Source organism: Lagenorhynchus albirostris, chromosome 3 (genome assembly GCF_949774975.1).
Source record: "Lagenorhynchus albirostris chromosome 3, mLagAlb1.1, whole genome shotgun sequence".
In the NCBI taxonomy this organism is placed as follows: Eukaryota; Metazoa; Chordata; class Mammalia; order Artiodactyla; family Delphinidae; genus Lagenorhynchus; species Lagenorhynchus albirostris.
The window spans coordinates 158,308,762-158,330,561 of record NC_083097.1 but is presented as its reverse complement, the minus strand read 5'-3'; the positions used below and the strand labels follow the sequence as shown (position 1 = coordinate 158,330,561).

Below are 21,800 nucleotides of genomic sequence, written 5' to 3'. Positions count from 1 at the left end.
AGAAATACAAATGGAGGTTTTCTATAAAAACCCAGTTATGTGACTTTTCTAGAAAATTTAGAATGCTGCCAGGCAGGAGATAACTAGCTGCCCACAGCAGCCTTCAGGTGGTCAGTCCCAGCCTTACCATTGCATTTTTAACAATGGCTGTGTTTTAACATCTGGCTCCCAAGATTCCTGAAAGCTTCACCACAGGCTCTCATGGGCTGGTGTGAGCTGGCTCCAGCACACTCTTGGGCAGAGTCCCTACCCCTGTCCTGCTTGGATCTGGGCTGCAGGCCACAGGCTCCTTGTCCAAGATGGCATCAGTGCCTTTGCAGCTGGCTGCTGGGATGGTTCTCTTGGCTCGAGTGTCATGGAGGCCATGCTTGGAGCCCCTTACGAGTACACGATGAGCCAGCTGTTCTGAAGGTGGGGTGGGGCCAGAAGTCTGCTCCAGACCCTTTGCTGCCCCAGGTTCTCTCTGGGGCTCCAAGCTGAGGCGACCACCCCTCCTGGCCCAGGCTCTGGAGGAAGCCTTCCTCTAGCATGTCACATTGGTTATTTTCTTCATAGCTTTCAGTACAGTCACCTTGTCCTGTTTGCTTGTCTGTCGCCTGCCTTCCGCACCCTGAATGTAAGTCCCTCCAGCTCCCTCTGCTCCCTGAGTTCCTCCTCAGCACGTATACATTTTTATTTTCCTGGTAAATACATAGCTGGTGAATGAACTCTGGTGTCTTGTCTTTGTTGGCTGCGGCAGTTTCAGTGTGCAGTCTGAATGATTTTGGCTCCTGCATCCAAGGTTTTCCTAATGTTGGAGACAGCCATTCCCTCTCAGTGTGTGCAGGGTGCCCTTCTCCTTGGAAACGGCAGCTCTGTCTTCTGGCTGTGTTCTCCTTGCAGATCTCAGAGTCACTCTTGGTAACCTCACCACTGGGCTGTAAAAATTGCTCTAGGTTTCAGCAAGGCTAATGCCATATTTGCTCCTATCCACACCCCCTACCCCCAACCCTGTGCCATTGTGTCCCTTCAGGGCTGTTAGAGCCCTCCCCAGGTAGAGTGACAGTCGCGTTAATCCTTGCCTGTCTTCCCAACAGCCTCTGAGTTAGAGCCAGCAGGCAGGGGGCCCAGTTCTCTCCCATTTCTGTGCAAGGAAGCGGTCAGCAGTTGTGAGCAGAGTGGTCTCAGTGCCGGTCCTGGAGAGTTGTGTGCACTGGGTTCTCTCTCCCTTCCCTGCTGGTGGAGTCAAGGGATAGATGACAAGGGCAGGATAACAGCTCCGACATTTGAGGGCAGTTTGCCAGACAGGTGGGCCCGCCTCTTGGGGACCCTGTGCAGGGTACATCAGATTCAACCCTGCTTTCTTCCTCCCCTTCGTGATGGGGTCATTGCATAGTGTAAGGTGGGAGTGAAAAATAGCTGAGGCAGAACCAGTTGCCATAAAAGTATTTGGACCCTTAAGACAGAGTTTAGCACCTGAGAATTTATTTCTGAGGGAAAAATGAGAGAAGGAAGTCGTACGTGTGAAGATGATCATTGCAAGATTGGTTGCAGTAGGGGAACCCGGAAGGAAATGGGATGCCCAGCAGTTGGAGAAGGTCAAGGAAATGATGCATTAATGGGACGTTTGGCTGTTAAACAAGATCATTATGAAGATTATGTAACAACAGGAAGAAGTGTTCAACGAAAAAAAAAACTATCTGTGATGCAATTTCAACTACATAATTGTTGCAGGCTCTGGACAAGAGCAGGAAGGTCAGCCAGAGAAACGTGACCATGGCTTAGGCTGGTGGGGGCTCGGGGGACTTGAGGGGCTCAGGGGAGACAGTCCTGCAGAGCTTGGCCTCTGGGGTCAGACCTGAGCCATGATGTTGTCATCTGCCTCCTGGGGCTGTTGTGTTTCAAGAGTGACAAAGGTAGTGGCCTAGAAGATACTCTCAGAGAAAAGGAAGACCAAAGTGGGCGGAGGAGAACTCGAGATATTTAGGGTGAAGAACTTGGGCACCATGAAGCCTCAGGTCCCCATCTGTGAGCCCGGTCAGCACTGTGTTAGGTCAGACATGGTCAGTCTGCATAAAAAGTTACGGGACCGGATGTGGGCACACTCAGACAAAGTGCCCGTCACAAGTTGGCCAGGAGGTGGGCTCAGGTCCACCATTTCGGGGTTGAAATCAGGGTCCAAAGAAGACATGCCTAACTGGGCTAGTGTGAATGTGTTTATTTGGAGGTGAGGGAAAAGGGGGCTTGCCTGCTCCGAGGGTCCTGCCCCACCTCTGAGGGTGGGGAGGGATGGAGTCAGCCAGTGGTACCTAGACACCCTCAGTGCCTTTGAGATGCAGAAGTGCCGCCAGGTGTGTCCAGAGGTGGCACCTGGGCCCCAGATGCAGATGTGGAGCTGCCTGGGGGTGGGACTGCTCAGGCAGTGGAGAAGTGGAGTGAGAGAAGGAAAGGGTCTCGGGTTGTGCCTTGAAGAGCTCCAAGAGGAAGAAGGTGAGCGTGTGGAGGGATGTCAGGATTTGCTCAGGGTCCGAGAGATGAGACGAGGCAGGGCTGACGGGTCCTTGGCTTTGGTGAAAAGTTGCCTGGGCAGAGCAGTTTTGGTGCAGTGACAGGTAGGGGTGAGGTAGAGCTCCTTTTTAATTTCCTTTTTAATGTTAATGTAGGTTTTAGTAAAAACTTGTGCTCTGTTTCCTCACCTAGTTGCCATAGTCAGTCGTGTTTGGTATCTACCTGTATGGTGATTATGAAAAGGGGCAAAAACAGACCTTTAAAAAAGTTTCAAAAAATAGGTTTAAAATAGTGAGAAAGTAATGTTAGAAAATGATACACCGAAGGAAATACAGTAAAAATGGAAATCCTCTGTGTTCCCAGTGCTCCTCAGTATTCTCTGCCTGGTATGTTTAAAGCAAGGGAAAGCTGCTATGGTGCTTCTCCTGGAACCCAGCTGGGGTCCCGCCTTGCCTTGGACTTTTGATGACCGGGACCTCGTGTCTCGCTGCAGGGCTGTCCTGTGACATTTAGCCATGGGGCAGGCTCTTGTCCTCAGGATCCATTTTGCCACCCCTTGCCCTGTGGGATGCAGGTGGTTTGGGGTGAGGCAAGCAGTGCCGATGGGGGTCCACGCCAGCCCAGCGGGGGCTGCTGTTGGGTGTCATGCTTTCCCAGGGTCCCCAGCAAGGAAGGTTGGGAGGAAGCGGCTGGTTTGGCTTTTGGTAGCAAGTGACCTCGGGAGCCATGGTGGTCCTCCATCACCTTCTACCAGCAAACTTCCACTCATCCGCCATGCCATGCAGTGCTGCTGCTTGTGGATCATGCTGTCACTGAATTACCATGGTGGATTGTGATGTTTGGTTCCCCCCATTGCTTTAATGTTGCCTCCACAAAATTCTCACCTGGCTTTCCTTGCTCCTGCTTTATGTAACCCATCGGAATCATTTCAGGGTGGCCAAGAAGGTAATTTGGAGAAAGTATTTGTGGTTGTGGTGACGTCTAGGACAACTGTGTTGAAAATGGGAGACTCTCTCCAAAGCCATTGGGCCCTGCTGAGCAAACGTGTTTGCCTGGAGCAGTATCAGAGCCTGTGCCACCCTGGTCACAGCCTTCTCCTGCCCTTGCCTCAGCTTTCCCTCTGCCGGCCACCCAGCCATGGTACCCTTGGCCTTGTCTTCCATGGGGGTTGTGTGAGGAGCACTGAGAGTCACCTCCCTGTTCCCATGAGCCTTGTGGGGTGGCCAGTACAGATGACAGCTGGAAACTGGACAAGGCCTGTTTGCTCTCGAGATACTTACTTGGTGACTGCACATCCTGACTTGCTGCAGAGGGAGACCCCTGAGATGTTTATAATATTGGAGTAAACATGGTGCCCAGCAACCAAGGACAGTAAGATGGGGCTTCATTTATCTATCCATCCTTCATTCATTCATTCATCCATTCACTCACACTTGAGAGTAGTAAGGGTCTAGCTCAGCTGTCTTGAGGGAAGTCAGGATTTCAGACACTTTCAGTCACAGAAGCTTAATACATTGCAGAAAACCATGAAGAGTGAGGGGGGAAAAAAAGCTGTCAGATGCTTTGAGGCTGTTTTCATGTCAGGAGGATGGAGACAGGTTATCGCTCACACCAACTGTTTGAGGGGAGAACAGACTGCTGTTTGCCTAAGACTTTCTGTAGATATTTGTGGCCGCTGGCCTTTCCCATGTGAGCATGGGAAGTTGGCTCCCTCTCCTGGGTTTCCAGTTGAAGTATGACAAAACCCCACAGGCAGGCTGAGGAGGGCACATGTCCTGAAGTTCAGTCCTCGGCGGCTAGTGAGCCTTTCATTTCACAACCTATAAGACACTGTCACCCAGCTCCAGCCATAGTGCGTTTTCTGAAGGAAAGCCAGGAGTCACCTTTTCCAAGCCCACAGTTAGGATGTGCAGTCTGTTGATGCACAGGTGTTGCAGGGGCAAGCAGAATGTCCAGGAAAAAAACATATATATGGATTGATGCCTGCTGCTTTTAGGAGTGCGTTATACACACGTGCCTTTGTCATGCAGTCCTTATGATACCCCTGGGAGGCCCAGGCATGACAGGCTTCTTCATTTCATCTTCATGAGGGGGGAAGGAACTTTCTGTCTGACCTTCCTCCCCAGGGAGGGCTGAGCCCAGGAGGGGCATCTGATGCCTAACCTCCAACAAAGAAGTGTTCCTTCTCTTTGCCTCCCACCCCTCTTCCTTTTTCTAGGACCTGTTGCATCTGTCATCTGCCTCCATAGTTGCTTTACAACTCTGAGGTATAATTGACATACAATAAACTGTGCACACTTAAAGTGTACAATTAAATATATTTTGATCTGTAAATACACTTGAGAAGCCATCATCACAGTCATGGTAATAGATATTTCCAAAAGTTTTTTCTTGTCCCATTGTAATCTTCCCTTCAGCCCACCCCCATCCCCAGGCAACTGCTGATTTACTGTCACTGTAGATTAATTTGCCTTTTCTAGAATTTTGTGAAATCATGCAGTATGTACTTTTTTGGCAGGGTGGTGTCTGGGCTCTTCTTTCATTAATATTTATTTTGAGATTCATGCATGTTGTATATATATGAATAGTTCATTCTTTTCTGTTGCTAACATTTAATTTTATGGATATACTACAATTTGTTTATCCATTCTTGTGTTGATGGACTTTTGGGTTGCTTAATAATCTGTCAAAATGTCTTCCAAGGTGATTATACCATGTTATACTCCCACCCCACCAGCAGTGTATGAGAGTTTCAGTTGTCCCACATTTTGATGAGCACTCCATGTGGTCAATCTTTTTTAATTTTAGCTATTTTAATAGGTATGTAGTGGTATCTCATGGTGTTTTAAATTTGAATTTCCCTGATGGCTAATAGTGCTGAGCATTTTTTCCCCCTTGGGTTCTTTGCCTAATTATTGAATTGAAAGAGATTTTTATATATTCTAGAGACAAGTCCTTTCTTAGATATATGATTCATGTATATTTTCTCCCAGTGGTGGCTTGGCTTTTCATTTTCATAACAGTGTCATCTTTTGAAGGGCAAAGATTTTCAATTTTGATGAAATCCAGTTTGTTTTCTCTATAGTTTGTACTTTTTGTTTCATATTACTAAAGTCTTTGCCTTTTAAACCCAAGGTCACTAAGATTTTCCTCCTGTGTTTTCTTCTGTATATTATGTAGTTTTAACTCTTATATTTAGGTTTATGATCCATTTTGTGTTAATTTTCGTATGTCTTATGAGATAGAGGTCAAGGATTTGATGTTTTGTTTCAGTGTTGTTGTTTTTTGCCTATGGCTATCCAGTTATTCCAGCACTATTTGTTGAAAGATTATTCGTTCACTTCTGAATTGCCTTACCACTATTGTTAAGAATCAGCTGCCCATGTATGTGTGGACCTGTTAAATGGACTCTACTCTGTTCCATTGATCTGTTTGTTTGTTTTTGCTCTAATACCACACTGTCTTGACTATATAATGTCTTCAAAATCAGATAATGGGGGCTTCTGATTTTCTTTTTTTCAAAGTTTGTTAGCTATTCTAGGACCTTTGTGTTTCCATATACATTTTAGAATGAACTTGTCAATCTCTCCCAAAGACCCTGCTGGAATTCCGATTGGGATTGCATTGAATCTATAGATCAGTTTGGGGGAGAACTGACATCTTAACAATATTGACTCTTCCATGCTATTAACTTGGTATATCTTTCCATTAATTGAGGCCTCTCGTAGTGTCCCTCAGCCATGTTTGGTACTTTTCAGTGTTGAGGTCTTACATCTTTTGTCAAATTTATCTGTAAGTTCTTCATAGTTGTTTTTTTTTAACATCTTTATTGGAGTATAATTGCTTTACAATGGTGTGTTAGTTTCTGCTGTATAACAAAGTGAATCAGCCATACATATACATATATCCCCATATCTCCTCCCTCTTGAGCCTCCCTCCCATCCTCCCTGTTCTACCCCTCTAGGTAGACACAAAGCACTGAGCTGGTCTCCCTGTGCTATGCAGCTACTTCCCACTAGCTATCTATTTTCTTCATAGTTTTAATTGCTATTGTAAATGGAATTGGTTTTTAAATTTTCAGTTTCTGAATGTTGCTTGCATATAGAAATACAGTGGAATTTTATATTGAACTTATATCCTGCCACCTTGCTAAACTCACTTATTCTTATTTTGTAGATTCTATAAGATTTTCTATATAGACTGTTCTGTTATTTGTGAATAAAGACAGTTTTACTTCCCCCTTTCCAAACTGGATGGTTTTTCTTCCTCCCTCCCTCCCTCCCTCCCTTTCTTTATCTCTTTTCCTTGCCTTATTGCACTAGCTGGAATCTCCTGATGAGACTGAATAGAAGTGGTGAGCACATGTCCTTGTTTTGTACCTGTTTCTGGGGGAAAACATTCAGCCCTTCACCATCATGTATGATGTTAGCCGTGGGTATTATCAAGCTGAGGAAGTTCTCTTCCACTCCTAGCCAACTGAGAGTTTTCATCAGGAATGGATGTTTAATTTTGTCAAATGTTTTTTCTACATCTATTGAAATGATCATAAGGCTTTTCATTTTTGGCCTCTTAATATGGCAGATAAAGTTGAGTTTTGAATGTTATCTGCCTCCCCCACTTTAATATCTAGTCTTTCTTTGCTATCTTCATTCCTGGTGTAGGCATGCAGAATTTTCCTCATCCAAATTGTTCCACTGTTCTCCCTTGAGCCAGCTGTTTCTGCCCTTGTCACCAATACGACTTGCTGATGGCCTGTTGTGTGGAGGCAGGTATGGGCTAACTGCACAGGATTAGCAGGTTAGGTTAGTAATGAAACTGTGGCCAGGTGTGTAATGGGCACCCTGGCTTCCTCATTGTGGAAGTGGCATAACACCTACTTTGGAAGTCTGTGGTCTCAGGAGAGAACCACTGTGTGGTAGGAGACAGAGGCCCGCCTGCCCACCCACCCAGGATGCTGGCTAGTAATGCCCAGGCAGTGGTTGCTGCCTGCCTGCCTGCCTCTCTCCAGTAACTTTAGAGCTTGCTCCTTCCTGGGGACTCTGACCTGCTCGGTGCTCCTTCCATGGAACCTAAAGAGCGCCCTTGTTTTCCTCAGACTGGCCTCTGCCCAGGATAGGAGCGTGTGGACACCTTTCTCTGTGAGCTGTGAAGCGTCGCACACACTGGGTATCTCAGAGGTAGCCTGGGCTCCTGGTGCGGTAGTTCTCAGACCTTGAGAGGGTCTCTGCTGCCGAGTGGGGGGTGAGGGGCTGGCTCGCCAACACCTCTCCCTCCTTTTCAACCCCAGTAGCGCTGGCATCTGTTTCTAGGATGGGATGGCCTCTAAGACCAATTTTTCATTAAAGTGTAGCATATATCCAGAAAAGTACACAAGTTGTAAGTATTACATCTCAGTGAACGTTTATGAAGTGAACATACCCTAGAAACCCCTACCCAGGTCATGGAATAGAGCTTCTCCCCAGAAGCCATTCTTGTTCCCTCTCCTAGTGTCTCTGCACCCCCAACTTCCCTGACTTCCGTCACCATGGACAAGTCTTGCCTGCTTTTGAGCTTCCAATCCAGTACAGAATGTATTCTTTTGTATCTGGCTTTTTCACTCAGCCTGTTTTGAGATTTATCTTTGATGTTGTGAGTAGCAGTAATGTGTTCATTCGACGTTGAATGGCTAGACCATGATTTAGTCATCCATTATACTGTTGGTGGCCACGTGGGTGGTTTTCAGATGGGGCTGTTCTGAATATGGCTGCTCTGACCATTCTCAGCACATGCATGCTCACATTTCTGTTGGTCCCTACCCCAGAGTGGAATTGCTGGGTCCTGGGGTATGAGTGTTCATCCTTACATGATGTTTGATACAGTGCACAGACTTACCTTCCTGTTCCATGTGACGATGTCCTTGGTCTTCTCCACGGTGGCCCCTGTTGCAGGAATGCCCACTGAGAAAGTCCCCATGCCCACTGCTGTTCTTCTAGCTCCACACAGAGCCCAGGGCAGCAGGTGGGGGAAAGAGGTGGCCTTGAACCTGATCCCTCTCAAGTCCCATGACAGGCTCTGTGGTGACCCCCTTTCTTGAGCGCTTACTGTGTGCCAGCCAGGCCCTGTCCTGGGTGTTCATGTGTGTATCTCTTGTCCCCCTCCCAGGAGCCTGTAGGAAGCTTCTGTCATCTTCCCACTTAGTGGCTGAGGGAATAGGTGGGTGGGCTCAGAGCTCTCTGCTCAACTCCTGTGTACAGTCTTCTCTGGTGCTTTTTGCCCTGGAGCATGTGATATGGAGTTCACGCAGCCCATTAGACCATGTCCTGCCTGATGGTTGCTGTGTCATGTAGGACAGGCATACCCTCCCTCAATTACCTTTAGGGCCTGGTGAGTTTGCGGATCTCACAGATTCCTGTTCTGTGGAAGGTGACATGGGCTCCTCCGTACTTAACCCTGTGACTCACCAAATGACTTAACCAGTGTGGCCCCCACCCAGGCTCTGGCAGTTCCTGTTACTCTTTTCACATCCACCCAGCTCAGAACAGACATTGGTGACCCCGTGTGGAGTGCCCAGGAAAGTGAGGGCCACCAGACCCTGCGAGTCAGTCACGTGTCTGTAGCACACTCTTACTGCTTACCACGGGAGTCCTGGTCGTCGGTTGTGGGTGTGGTCACTTTTACCCATCTAGGCTTGGCAGCCTCAGGTTCTGGGACTAGTTCTGGGCTTGAGGCCCTCTGAGAAGGGGTATGTCCTTGGTTCTCTTCTCCATAGTCCTTCTCATGTCCTAAAGGAGCCTGCTTGATACCGCCACTTTGGTGCTCCTGGCCGCTCAGCTGAGCCTCAGTTGTGGTGCCTCACCTGTTACTTCTGTCCTTGCCACTGGCCATTTCTACATATGCCTCAGGACTGGGCCATAACCAGCCCTTCCTGCATCCTCCAGGCCTGCATTTGGTGACTTGTTGAGGGAAATTCTTGGATATCCCCTGTTCTCAGGATCCTGTAGCAGCCCAGGAGCAGACTGGCAGACTTTTGGCGCCACACTAGGCACTGTGCTGCCTGAAGGGATCTTAGAAACCCCAGAGCGGCCTGGCGGACAGTGCACAGGACCCTCTCCTGGCCTGACCACTGTGGGCACAGTCTCCCAGGATGGTGGTCAGTGTGCCACTGAGGATCTACAAACACAGTCTGTGGTTTTCCCAACATTCCGCCCAGGCTTTCCGGCTGCCAGAGGGAGAGCTGGGCTCAGGTTGGTGGCTGGTCTTGCTTTAAGTCTTATTAGTTGGACCAGCATTGGAAGCCAGGTCTGGCCCGGCTGTCTCTGCCCAGCCCCGGCTGCTTCTCTGCCCAGCCACAGCACCAGGCGTATTTCACCGGCAGCACAAGAGTGCACTGCTGTCACCTTGCTGTTTCACTTAGCATTCTCTTGGAGGTTGGCCCCATCACTTCCTAAAAAGCTGGTTTGTTCTAGTTTTGGATCGCCTGTATTCTACGTGTGTGTGGGCCGAGCACTGTGTGTGCCCCTCCCCTGGGCGTCGGGTGTTTCGTCTTGCGCAGCTAGTATTCTTACTGGCTGTTCCCACGAGAGCACGGCTGAGAGGGAGGAAACCTCACCCGGCGTGCTGTCATCAGATGCACTGCCACCTGGACCCTTCTGCGAGCATGGATGCAGATAGAAAACGCTCTGCTTGGCTTTCTGACTATCCAGTTGTATCAGTGTAGGAATGAACCAGCTCCCAGATGACATGTTGAGAGCTCTTGTGCTCTCAGAAAGGGCTGAATTACAACAAGAATTGTATGTTGACCTGATTCAGAGTTCAAGAGCATTTAAGTTTGTAGTTTTGTTGGGAATAGCTGCTGGGACAGTTGAGAGAGAGGACCAGCACTGTGGAGAGGGCCCTTTCTCACCTCTGCAAGCCTCTCGGAGAGGTCCCACTGATGGTAGCCGCTCATGGCTGCTGTCCTAGGCCCTGGGCTTCCTCTTCCTGGGCTGCTCATTAGGTGCAAGCAGTGCTCTGCCTGCTGCCTCTGGGCCAAGTTGCAGCTGCAATCGGCTGCTCTGGCCATGGGCGCTCTGCGGGCTGTGAGTGTACAACAGTCAGGGCCACGCAGGCAGTGGCCATCCTCCAGCTGTGGATGCTCCTGGGGAGCAGATGGGCCCCACCGATGAGGAAGTGCTTTTGTGCTTTTGCAAGTGGTGAGCTTGGTGGCTGCGGCTGAGACACAGCCCCTGCCCCAGTGTCGTTCTTCCTCTCAGAAGCCGTGAATGAGAGAAACTTCACCCTTGTGAGTGCGAGATTCCCATAGGGTCCTGGCAGAGGAAGGCAGCTTTGCCAGGCAGGGCGCTGGCATGACACCTGCCTGAGGGAGGTTCCCCTGGCTCCTGCCTGGCTGTGGTACCAGGCAAGGCAGAACAGGGCCAGGAGGCTGCACCTTCCGACCTGAGAGGTAGAATCAAGGCACATTGACTTCTTTTCCTCGCTCAGGGAGATGGGGTGGGACACGGGCTGGTCACCGCCAGGCTCTCTGGGAGATGCAGGCACCGCCTCTTGCACTGACTTGCAGTAGAAGCAGTTAGAGTCACAGAATAGCACCCACCTTGGGAACATGTGGAGTTCATCAGAAGCGGGAAGACTTGCTGTGGCTGAAAAGAGTGAGACTGGAACCAAATCACAGATACGCACTCGCCTGGCAAAGCCTCTTTCATCCACGTGGACACGACTGACGCCCACTGTGTGGCTTGCAGGGCACAGTGACTCAGCCAAGGATGGCCTTACAATGCTCAGCACATTGAAAGGCTCGAGGTTTGCTTGCTTCTGGGTGCCATCTGTGTCGTGTTTTGGTTTGGAAGGACAGCTTGCTTGCTGATGAACACTTCCAAAGCCTTTCGAGCTAAGTGGGTTTTGTAAATTCTAGTCTAGACTATTCTGCTTTAAAAAGAAAAAGAAAAAAAAGTGACTTACACATGGTTGGTTTTAAAGCGAACTAGTTTTTGCTGCTGACCCGGCGGGCTTTGAGCCCACTGAAGGAGTTGGTGTGGGCTGTGCTGCATAGATGCAGGGCCACAGTGTGGTCAGGGCCTGGCTAGACAGGCGGGGTGAGTCCATCCTCGGTGTGTGCCATTTCCTTCCAGGGCCTGGCAGGGAGAGGCTCCAGTGCCATTGTCATTTACCAGGTGTCCTGCAGCTTAGGGCAAGCGTTGAGGGTGGGCTCAAGCCCCTGATGTTGTGGGTGGGCGTGGGGACCTCTCTGGCTCCAGTGCACCCTGGGGGTAGACAGAGGCAGCCTGGCCATCCATAGGTCCTGCTGGGCATGAAGCCAGCCCTGTGTGGAACTCTTGTAACCTGTGCATTTCCCTGCTGTGGCAAGTCGGGGAGAGTATGTGGGTGGGATGCCAGCATCACCAGCCTGGTGGTGTCTGGGTGCCCTCCCTCACCCTACCTAGTAAAGCACCAGCTGGGCCGTGTGTGTTGGGCAGACCCTGTGCCAGGCTAGCATAAAGCCACACTCCACTGCCTTCTAGCTGCGTGGTGAGCACTGGACCTCTTTTACCTTCCTGGACCCTCAGTTTTTTCTTATCTGTAAAGTAGAGTTTCAAGGGAGAAAAGCTAGAGACCTTGGCCCCTGGAGGAACCCAACAAGTAGTGGTCCTGTGAAGAGTCAGGCTGGGTGGGCCTGCCCTGGCTTACTGCCCTTGAGTCTCACCAGTGCTTGGACTTGGGGAGTACAGGGTTTCCTCTTTGCCACCAGGGCTGCACAGGTCCAGCTTAATTAGTGAGAGATTGGGGATTTTGGGTGGAGCAGGAGCCCTTGATGCCTGGAGAAAAGGGAGCAGTGAGCAAGGGGCCTTGCGGACTCCAAAGAAGTCTCAGTTCCTTGTTTCACATCAGGACTGGAAATCCCCCACAGGGTGGTAATTACTCAGGGCCTGGGCCTATCCCCTGAATTACCACGAGGAGGAGGCTGGTCAGTGGTGGGTCTGTCCCCCCTGAGCCGTCCCCACCTCTGCATGTGGATCCAGGTTCAGACCACTGAACCAGTTCACAGAACAGTTTTCAGACGTGTGATGTGGGAGTGGTGGCATCCTGTACTGTGTAGTCCACACTTTTACCCAGGCTGCTTCTGAGGGCTGCTGTCCTGCCTTGGTCCTGTCACCTGTGCGTGTCCAGCGCCCCTTCCTTCCTCCCGTGAGTTCAGCAGCAAATGTCGTGGGTTAGGCTGGCTGGAGTAGTGACTTAGCAAGTGATGAGGGGCTCACTAGAAGGTAGGCCTTGATGCTTCCCCGCCTGCCCTTGGTTCTCACGTGGTGGGAGGTCTGCATAAGAACCCTGGGAACTGGGTCAGTGGTGAGGAGCGTTCCCTCCCCGCCTCCCAGCGTGTGCCCCTGGGCGTCCCTGAGGTGTGAGTGAGGACAGTTTGAGGAGGGTTCTTTCTCTCCTCTCCCTGAGCCGGCCTGGAGGAGGCCAGTTTAGGGGGTGTCCGTGTGTTCCATGTGGAGACACTGGCTGCTTCACCTCCTTTCTGCCTGGGATGGTTGTTCGTTCGCTTTCCTTTCTGACCGTGGATACCTGATTGTCCCTCATGAATCTCCAGTCTAGGATCCGCAAGCACTCGGTGCAGTAGTGACAGAGTCAGTTCCACCAGTGGTCACCAGCTGACTGTGTTCACCTGGGCCACACCCTGGGCTGCCCACTGACTTCCTGCCCTGCCTTTGCTCTGCTCTGAGTGCTCCCCCGCTGCCTGGCTCACCTCACCTGCGCCCTGCCCTTCCAGAGTAGCCCTCCCCGCTCCTGACACCTCCCTCTGCAGCGCCAGCCCTGAGCACATTTAGGCACTTGTGTGCACAGGGGCAGACATCACCACCCTGGGACGGTATTTACTTGCAATAAAGAGGCCAGTCAAATAATGAAAGTAAGTGGGCTGGGACAGTGAGCAGTTCACATGGGAAGTTAGCATTAGTAGAAAGGAGGTGACATTTGGCTTCACTAATTATTGAGGAAATTCACATTAATCTGTATCTGTTGAAGGAGCCCTAATGAGAAGATGAGGCTGCAGGTGTTCAGATGTCCCTCATGTGTGAATTCTGCCCTTTTGGGGAAAGCTGTTTGGCATATAGTTTTGAGAGGTGGTTTTTTTGTTTATTAGTTTTGGTTTGACTTCATTCCCTGGGAATGAATCCCAAGGGAGATATCCAAAGGACAGAAGGGCCACAGATGTGCCAGGCTATTCCTGACAGCAAGAGGGTGTGAGTGACCCTTGAGCACTATGACCTGTAGAGCTGCCCCAAAGCCCTCTTTGAGAGCAGTGCCTGGGAGTAGCTCAGAGGCTTCCTCCCCACACAGTAATGGCATGGTCTCTGCTGTGATCGTGAGTGAGTGTATTTTCAGACAGATGGGTGCCAGGAAGTACCTAGTAACAGGGTGGCCTGTTGGGGTAGTGGGAGCAGTTTAGCTCCCACAGTGGCTGAAGTTAATGGAAGGCAGGTTGTGTAGCCAGCTTACTTCCCCTGGGTCTGTTCGTCCTCCTGGCCTCCTGACTTATGCCACTGTCTTTGCTCTGGACCCCTCTCCCCTCTCCAGGGCTTTGGTGCCATTTCACCATCTCCTGAGGTGTTGGGGCTTCTCCTGTCCACCCTGGGAGGCCCTGCTCAGATGCTGCCCTCACCACAGGTACCCCTGGCCTGCCTGGTACCTGACACCCATCTCCCTGCCCCACGGGTCCTGTGCTGGACTTTTTATAGGCCTGGAGCCTGGATGGGAGCCTCCCCTTGGCTATCTATATCTGAGCCTTGGCGTCCCTGCTATGCACAGGGTCCTCTCATCGAGGGTGGGAGGCAAGGGCCACAGGCTGCCGGGGTGTCACTGTCTGCTGTGTCTGAGGCCGGAGGCCCAACCTGGCACTGCATAGACCCCAGGACTCCTGCCTGTTTGGTGTGGTGAGGGCAGGGCTTGGTCCACTTCCTGGTCCCAAGGGCCTGACTGCCTCCAGAATGCCAGGTGATGCTCCCCACACAGTGCTCAGTGCCCTTGCCATCATGGCTAGAGTGGGGGCCAGAGCGGAGCCAGAGGGATGAGCCCCCAGGGGTCCTGAACTTCAACGCAGCAGGGGCAGAAAGAAGAAGGCAGAGGACGTAGCACTTTCCACAGGGCCGAGAGCCTGAGAGCCTCCTCAAAGCCGAAAGCCTCTCTTGCACACCCGCCCGAGTGCAGGAGCTGCTCAGCTGTGACAGTGGGGCCCGCAAGCCTTACCGCATCCCTGCCCCTGTGCAGCTTCCAGGAGGGTCTCCAGCTGTGTGAGGTCTACAGTGCCAGCTTGCTGCCAGCCCCTAGGGTTGCTCAGGTGTTCTGCCTCCCCCCTCCTGTCTGGCAGCAGGACAGTGTCTGCCCAAGGACAAGGACACTCTGTGCCGCTGGGCTCGCTCTGCGGGGATTGCTGGTTCATAAGTTTGTGGGGACCCAGGGCTCTAAATATACCAGGGTGAGGTCACTGGAGTGGAGACAGGCCATGTGGCAAGCCCAGGACCCTGTCAGGGCCAGAATCCCAGGGCTGGGGACAGGGAGAGGGTGGCCTCGTCCCTGTGGGACTGGCCTCCTCACTGCCCAGTCTGTATTTTTCTTGGATATTAGTGCTTTGGGGCTCCTAAGAAATCTTTGTCTACCCCAAGGTTGAAAAGGTATTCTCCTGTTTATTCTAGAAGCCTTAGAGTTTTTGCTTTCACATTTAGGTCTGGGATTCATTTTGAGTTAATTTTTGAGTGTGCTGTGATGCTTGGTGTAATTGGAATCAACAATATGTATTTTCTGTGACTTTTCATCCTTCGTGGTTTGAACTTCACCTTGTTAATGCACTGAAGCTGCAGTGTGCTCATTTCTAGTGCTCTTGAATTTCTCAGTCTGTTCCTTCAACTCCTGGAAGACATTGGTGTCGTTATAACATATGACCACATGACCCACACCTTTCTGTGCCATCCCCATTCATTAAGTGTGATGGTAATAATAGTACCTTCCCCTTGAGGTTGTGATAATTCAACAAGGTAGTGCTATGTGGAAACAGGCCTTGGTAGAACAGGGCCTGGCTCGTAGCAAGTATCGTGTGAGGGATAGAATTGCTTGGTCATGAGATATGCACGTGTTTGATTTGACTAGACACAGCCCCATCGCTCCCCAGAGTTGGCTGCACCCCAGAACTACCTGGTATTGTCAGACCCCATTTCCACCTGTCAGGTGTGTATGCAGTGTAGCAGTCACTGGTGGGTTCGGTCTGCATCTGCTGATGACTAAGAGAGTTGAGCACTGCTGCACGATCTCCTGTTTTGTCCAGTTCTTATTCGTGTCTCCTGGCCCAAGTTCTCTGTATGCTCCAGATGGAACCTCGGGGCCCTGTGGCATTGGTCTTCTCCCACTTTGACTTTTGCTCTCCTTGTGGCGTCTTTAGATGAACTCTGGAGATCTCATTAATTTAACTAAATTGATTAGATTATTATGTATGGCTCTTTTCAACTTGGTGCACTTTATTTGATACATCTTTCAACCTCCCATCAGATGGCAGATTTGAGTGCATCTCCCATATGAAGGGGAATCTTGTTTCACAAACACAGTGAATCTCAGTTGTGTGACAGCCACTTGGACAGGTGGGCGTGTCCATAGACAGGCTCATGGTAAACTGGTCACCATGCACTAGAGGAGGCAGACTGGAGGGTGTGCACTGGGTGCCATGCTGGCCCCTGGGAGCAGGTAGGAGGCTGCACGAGGTGGGGGCTTTGGTGATGCTGGCTCCACTGGCTCTCGGGAAAGGGAGCATTCTGGAGCAGGCTGGCATGGGGAGAAGTGCCTGGGGTCTGACCAGTAGCTCTTGTTTTGCAGATCCGGAACATGGTGGCGGTGCAGGAAGTCATCTCCAGCCTGGAGAAATACCCCATTACCAAAGAGGCACTGGAGGTGAGCATTTCTGGCCTGAACACTAGGGAGGGCAGTGAGGGCCGGGCCTGGGCTGCCCCAACCCAGGTCTTTCCTGGCTTCTTGGAGCCTCAGAGACTTTGCTCACTGGCCCAGTGGGTCCTTAAGAGGAGTGAGGGGGGCATGCCCTCCTGGCCTGCACTGTGCCAGCCCACAGCACATGCTCCAAGAGTACCATCTTCCCACAGGCACTGCAGGAAATGGGTGGCTTTAGTCTGGGGCCCCTTTCTCTGCAGGAGGCCCTGCACACCCTGGGGTGCATGCCCAGCAGAGGTTCCAGTGAGTGACGCTGGCTCAGGGCCCTCTGTTTGCTGTTGCCTTTGCCACAACGTGCTCCCCCAGGATGCTTTGCAGTAGCCTTAAATGGTCCGTCCACAGCCTCCAGGAGTTGGGAGCCTGTGAGATGATGCTTCTGAGACTGCCGTCTCTGGGACCATAAGGTCTGAGGACTTGGGAGTTGAGAATTTAAATGTCACAAGGGACCCAAAATCCTCGTAGGTTTTGTGTCTGGGAGGCCAGTGGTTTAGGGGCCAGTGGGGTCATTTCAGAGACATGGGGCCCTTCCCCCCATTTCTGTCTCAGCTCCCTTTTCATGGGGTGTCCCTGTCCTAAAAGTGTGTCATCGTCTCTCTCTGGCTGTAGGAAACCCGACTTGGGAAGCTCATCAACGACGTCCGCAAGAAGACGAAGAACGAGGAGCTCGCCAAGCGGGCCAAGAAGCTGCTGCGGAGCTGGCAGAAGCTCATCGAGCCCGTGCACCAGAATGAGGCTGCACTGCGGGGGCTGGCGGGTGCCCCCGGCTCGGCCAACGGGGGTGCCCATAACTGCCGGCCAGAGGCAGGGGCGGGCGGCCCGCCCAAGAGCATCCATGACCTGAAGAACCGCAATGACATCCAGAGGCTGCCCGGGCAGCGGCTGGACAGGCTGGGCAGCCGCAAGCGCCGGGGGGACCAGCGCGACCTCGGTCACCCTGGGCCACCTCCCAGGGTCTCCAAAGTGAGCCACGACTCCCTGGTAGCCAACTCGTCCCCCCTTCCCACCAATGGGATCAGTGGGAGCCCTGAGAGCTTCCCCGGCCCCCTGGACAGCAGCGGGCACGTGGGCCCCGAGGGCAGCCGCCTGGAGCACAGCGAGAATGACAAGCACAGTGGCAAGATCCCCGTCAATGCCGTGAGGCCACACACCAGCTCCCCGGGTCTGGGCAAGCCCCCCAGGCCCTGCTTGCAGACGAAGGCTGTGGTGCTGCAGCAGCTGGACAGGGTGGACGAGACTCCAGGTCCCCCCCACCCCAAGGGGCCGCCTCGCTGCTCTTTCAGTCCCCGGAACTCACGGCACGAGGGCTCCTTTGCCCGGCAGCGGAGCCCGTACACATACAAGGGCTCCATGCCCAGTCCCTCGCCTCGGCCCCAGTCACTCGATGCCACACAGGTGCCGTCACCGCTTCCGCTGGCCCAGCCGTCCACGCCCCCCGTGCGGCGGCTCGAGCTGCTGCCCAGCGCAGAGAGCCCGGTGCGCTGGCTGGAGCAGCCTGAGGGCCACCAGCGGCTCGCGGGGTCGGGCTGCAAGGCAGGGCTGCCACCGGCCGAGCCCCTCCTGCCCCGGGCAGGCTTCTCCCCGGACTCCTCCAAGGCAGACAGCGATGCTGCCTCCTCCGGTGGCTCGGACAGCAAAAAGAAGAAGAGGTACCGGCCTCGTGACTACACGGTTAACTTGGACGGGCAGGTGGCCGAGGCAGGTGTCAAGCCTGTCCGGTTAAAAGAGCGGAAGCTCACCTTTGACCCCATGACGAGACAGATCAAACCTCTGACCCAGAAAGAGCCAGTGCGGGCCAACAGCCCTGTGCACACGGAGCAGCCGAGGACAGAGCTGGACAAGCCCGAGGCCAAGGCCAGCCTCCAGAGCCCTTTTGAACAGACGAACTGGAAGGAGCTGTCGCGCAACGAGATCATCCAGTCCTACCTGAGCCAGCAGAGCAGCCTGCTCTCGTCGTCGGGTGCACAGACCCCGGGCGCTCACCACTTCATGTCCGAGTACCTGAAGCAGGAGGAGAGCACTCGGCGCGGGGCCCGGAAGCCGCACGTGCTGGTGCCTCACAGCCCACCCACGGACCTCCCAGGGCTAAGCCGTGAGGTCACGCAGGACGATCTGGACAGGATCCAGGCCCATCAGTGGCCGGGGGTGAACGGGTGTCATGACACACAGGGTAACTGGTATGACTGGACGCAGTGCATATCGCTCGACCCGCACGGCGACGACGGGCGGTTGAACATTCTGCCTTATGTCTGCTTGGACTGACTGGCCTGTCGGGCTCTAAGTGCATTCCCACCTTGCAGTCAGCCATAGAGCCCGGCGCCTCCAGTGGTTGGGAATCCGGAGGGTGGGGGGAGGTCCGGCCTGGGGTGGGAGGGAGAGGGAACGAGAGTCTCTAGGTCTCTCTGTGCTCTTCCCTCAAAATTCTCCTTCTTTTGTGAAATGCTGCTACCAGTTTACTAACAAAATTGCAAAGGAAGGACCGCGTGGAAGGAAGGCCAACAAAGTGAGTTCAGAACTCTATAGCAAACTAGCTATAAAAAGCGTTAGCCCCCCCACCCCGGAAGAGGTGTGGACGCTTCCCAGCCCCCGGTGAGCTGGGACCTCAGTTGCAGGCAGGCACAGAAAACCTGTGGAAGAGGTTACCTTTAACACAGCAACAGAAGCACGCATCTCATCTCTGCATTTTCTGTTTTTTAACATGGCCCTGAGTGTTTGAGGCAGTGGGCAACGCTGTGGCCTCTGTTTGCACCCCACCTGGCCAGCTTTTCCATCATGGTGCCAGAAGCTTCTCAGCTGTAGCGAGCTGCTGGCATCAGGCAGGCCAGCTTGCCAGCCAGTTTGACCCATGCTCCCTGGGTGTCCACACATTTGTATCTGGTTTCAGTTACAACCCAATTTTTAAAGAAATGCTGCAAAAATTTAAGTTTTCTGGAGTTTATTTTACCCCCCTCTTCCATCTGACCATCAAACGAATAACGTTCCTTGTTCCTCCCTCTTCATTTTCCCCTTCCTGCACATATCTAGAAAAGTTCACCTTTCTAGAGTCTCCTCCCCAGAAAACACAAAAGTAACCGTGGGTGCTACTGGTGTGTAAGCTGTACTGTTGGGTGAGAAGAGACCTGTCTGTACGCTGGAAACACTCATAACCATTCCTTTAGATTCGTTTGCCTTATGGTTATTTGTCATAAACGCGATTTGCAAAAACAAGGAGCCTTAGTGAATGTACAGTACCTAGACTTCTGTGTTCTCAGGATGCAGAAGGGAGCAACTTTGCTATTTGGTCCAGTAAATGGACACCTTGTGATATAAATGTGGAAATAAAAAAAAAAAACATTTGCACAAACCAGTCTGAGAACTGTTTTTAATTTGGTCCTTTACAGCCATATCAGCCCTTTCTGGATTCTGGATTAGCCAAGACCTGGACCCCATATCCACGGTTCAGGCCCCACAGCTAGCCAGACCATGGGGAGGTGGGCAGGGCAAAGTCACAAAGTCAGCCTATTAGCCTTCTGCATGGAGACTGACCTCACCTTGCCTTTCATTCACTCAGGGCCAAGATGCCTCTCCCATCTCTAGAGTCACCTGCTAGCTTTGGGTGACAGAACAAGGGGCCACATCTGTCTCCATCCAGACCTCATCTTCCCCAGAAAGAAGCCCTCCCAAGCCGGCTCCACAACCCAGGTCTCACTGACCTTGTCTTAACCCCCTAAAATATTTGTAGTTCTTAAATGGCATGGCTCCAAGCTGTGTTTGGCAGCCTAGCCCTTGGCCCTAGCTAGCCCCAGGCTGCCAGCTCCCCATGCAGGCCTGGGGCTGTCTTACTGTCTGGCTGGGGCTGACTTTTTAAAAAATAACTTTTCTTCCTTGACTTCCTTGATAATCTTTTAATTCGTCCCCCTTGTCTCTGAAACTGTATGCTTCGGCTTTCTAGTTTTTTTCACTCTGGAATAGGTCTTGTCCATATCTACTTAATTTCACAGGTAAGGAAGCAGCTACCCCTTTAGAGGGGCAGCCCCACAGGGCAAACCATGGGGTCCAGGAACATTCAGTCAACCCAGAACCACAGTTTCAGAGCCAATGGGGAATTCTGACATAGCCGTGGTGCAGGACACACCCACTCCTAGAAAAAGTAGGTGAAGTAACTTTAAGGGCAGTGTGAGGTTGAACTCTGCCCCTGCCGTCTACCATCTGTATGGATCTGGGCTAATCACTTTACTGCTGTGCACCTGTCCCCATTTGGGAGCTGCAAGTGCTACCCCAGAGTTGTGAGGACTAAATTAAATCATCAGACTTTAGGGTGGAAAAAAGGAAAGCATGTCAGCAGGACCATTTGTGCTGTGGAGTAACTAGTTTCCTAAGTCCACTGTGCCTGTTTTCTCACTTTGTAATATGGCCAGCTGACATGTGGGTATCCTGAGGGTGACATTATTCTTGTGACAAAGGGTCACAGGCACAGCTGGAAACTATTAGGGTGCAGGTTGGCATCCCATGAGCCTGTCCTTCTCTCAGGCCTAGGCTTTGAGGGAGGTCACTGCTCCCCCACCCCCTCCAGGGACCACCTGTCCTGTGTCTGAGTATCTGGTCAGCCCTAGGGTACAAATATTGCCTGCCTTTGAGAACACAAGGCTAAGCTAAGACCTGCCACCAACATTTGGGGATCAAGTTGGGCTGTCACTTTTTAATTTGCCAAGTAAGGACACAGTAGAAGGAAATTTTAACATTCCCTGTCCCCCCAAAAGTTGGAAGTACATGATTTTTCGAACAAAGTCCTTCAGTATAAGATCATCTTGCTGAAAACACCGTTTTGTTTTCCTCCGTTGCGGCTTGGGGCTGCTCTATCCCAGCCGGTCCTTGGGCGTCAGCAGTCGGGGCCAGCATCACGCCCCTCCCTCCTGCAGATCCCCTAGAGACAGGTGCCCGAGGAGGCTGCCATTATCACGGCTCCCAAATTGGCCGGAGGATCTAAGCCACGTCGCTTCCCTTCTCTGGGCTTCGGTCCGTCAGTCGGTGAAACGAAGATGGTAATACCATCTTCGTTTCACCGCACAGCGCACATCGAGTTCCCAGAACGTGCTCCGGGGCGCTCTGAGATTGGCCCCTCTGTTGGAGTCCAGCCACGGGAGTTCGCTCCCGGTTTGCAGAAAGAATTTGGCCCAAGGAGAGGTTTTTACAATTCGGTTTCTCTCCCCGAAAGGTCTGGTCTTTTACCTTCGTTGTCCGCCGCCGGCCATCAGGAATCTGGCTGGGGGGCGCCGATGCAGCCCGGACATCGAGGTTTGACCCACGAACTCGATCGCCCGCTCACGGACACCGACGTGGCGGGGCCTAACGCTCCCGCCCGCCCCTCCTGC

General features: G+C 52.2%; 1 protein-coding gene and 1 long non-coding RNA gene across 4 annotated transcripts in view; one reads left to right on the top strand and one right to left on the bottom strand.

Annotated features, from left to right (window-relative positions):
• MED26 (mediator complex subunit 26) overlaps window positions 1-19,367 on the top strand; it is a 64,174-nt gene extending 44,807 nt beyond the window's left edge. For all 3 annotated transcript variants that reach the window (XM_060144654.1, XM_060144653.1, XM_060144655.1), the window contains 2 exons: window positions 16,324-16,398; window positions 17,059-19,367. In XM_060144654.1, the coding sequence (XP_060000637.1) occupies window positions 16,324-16,398; window positions 17,059-18,711 (1,728 nt within the window). In that variant the 3' untranslated portion in view covers window positions 18,712-19,367. The remainder of the gene's footprint in view (window positions 1-16,323; window positions 16,399-17,058) is intronic.
• Window positions 19,368-21,112: 1,745 nt separating this feature from the next.
• Window positions 21,113-21,769, bottom strand: LOC132517435 (uncharacterized). Its single transcript, XR_009539741.1, has 2 exons — window positions 21,658-21,769; window positions 21,113-21,352 (listed from the first exon to the last, which is right to left on the bottom strand). It is a non-coding gene; the product is annotated as an uncharacterized LOC132517435 (long non-coding RNA).
• Window positions 21,770-21,800: the final 31 nt, after the last annotated feature.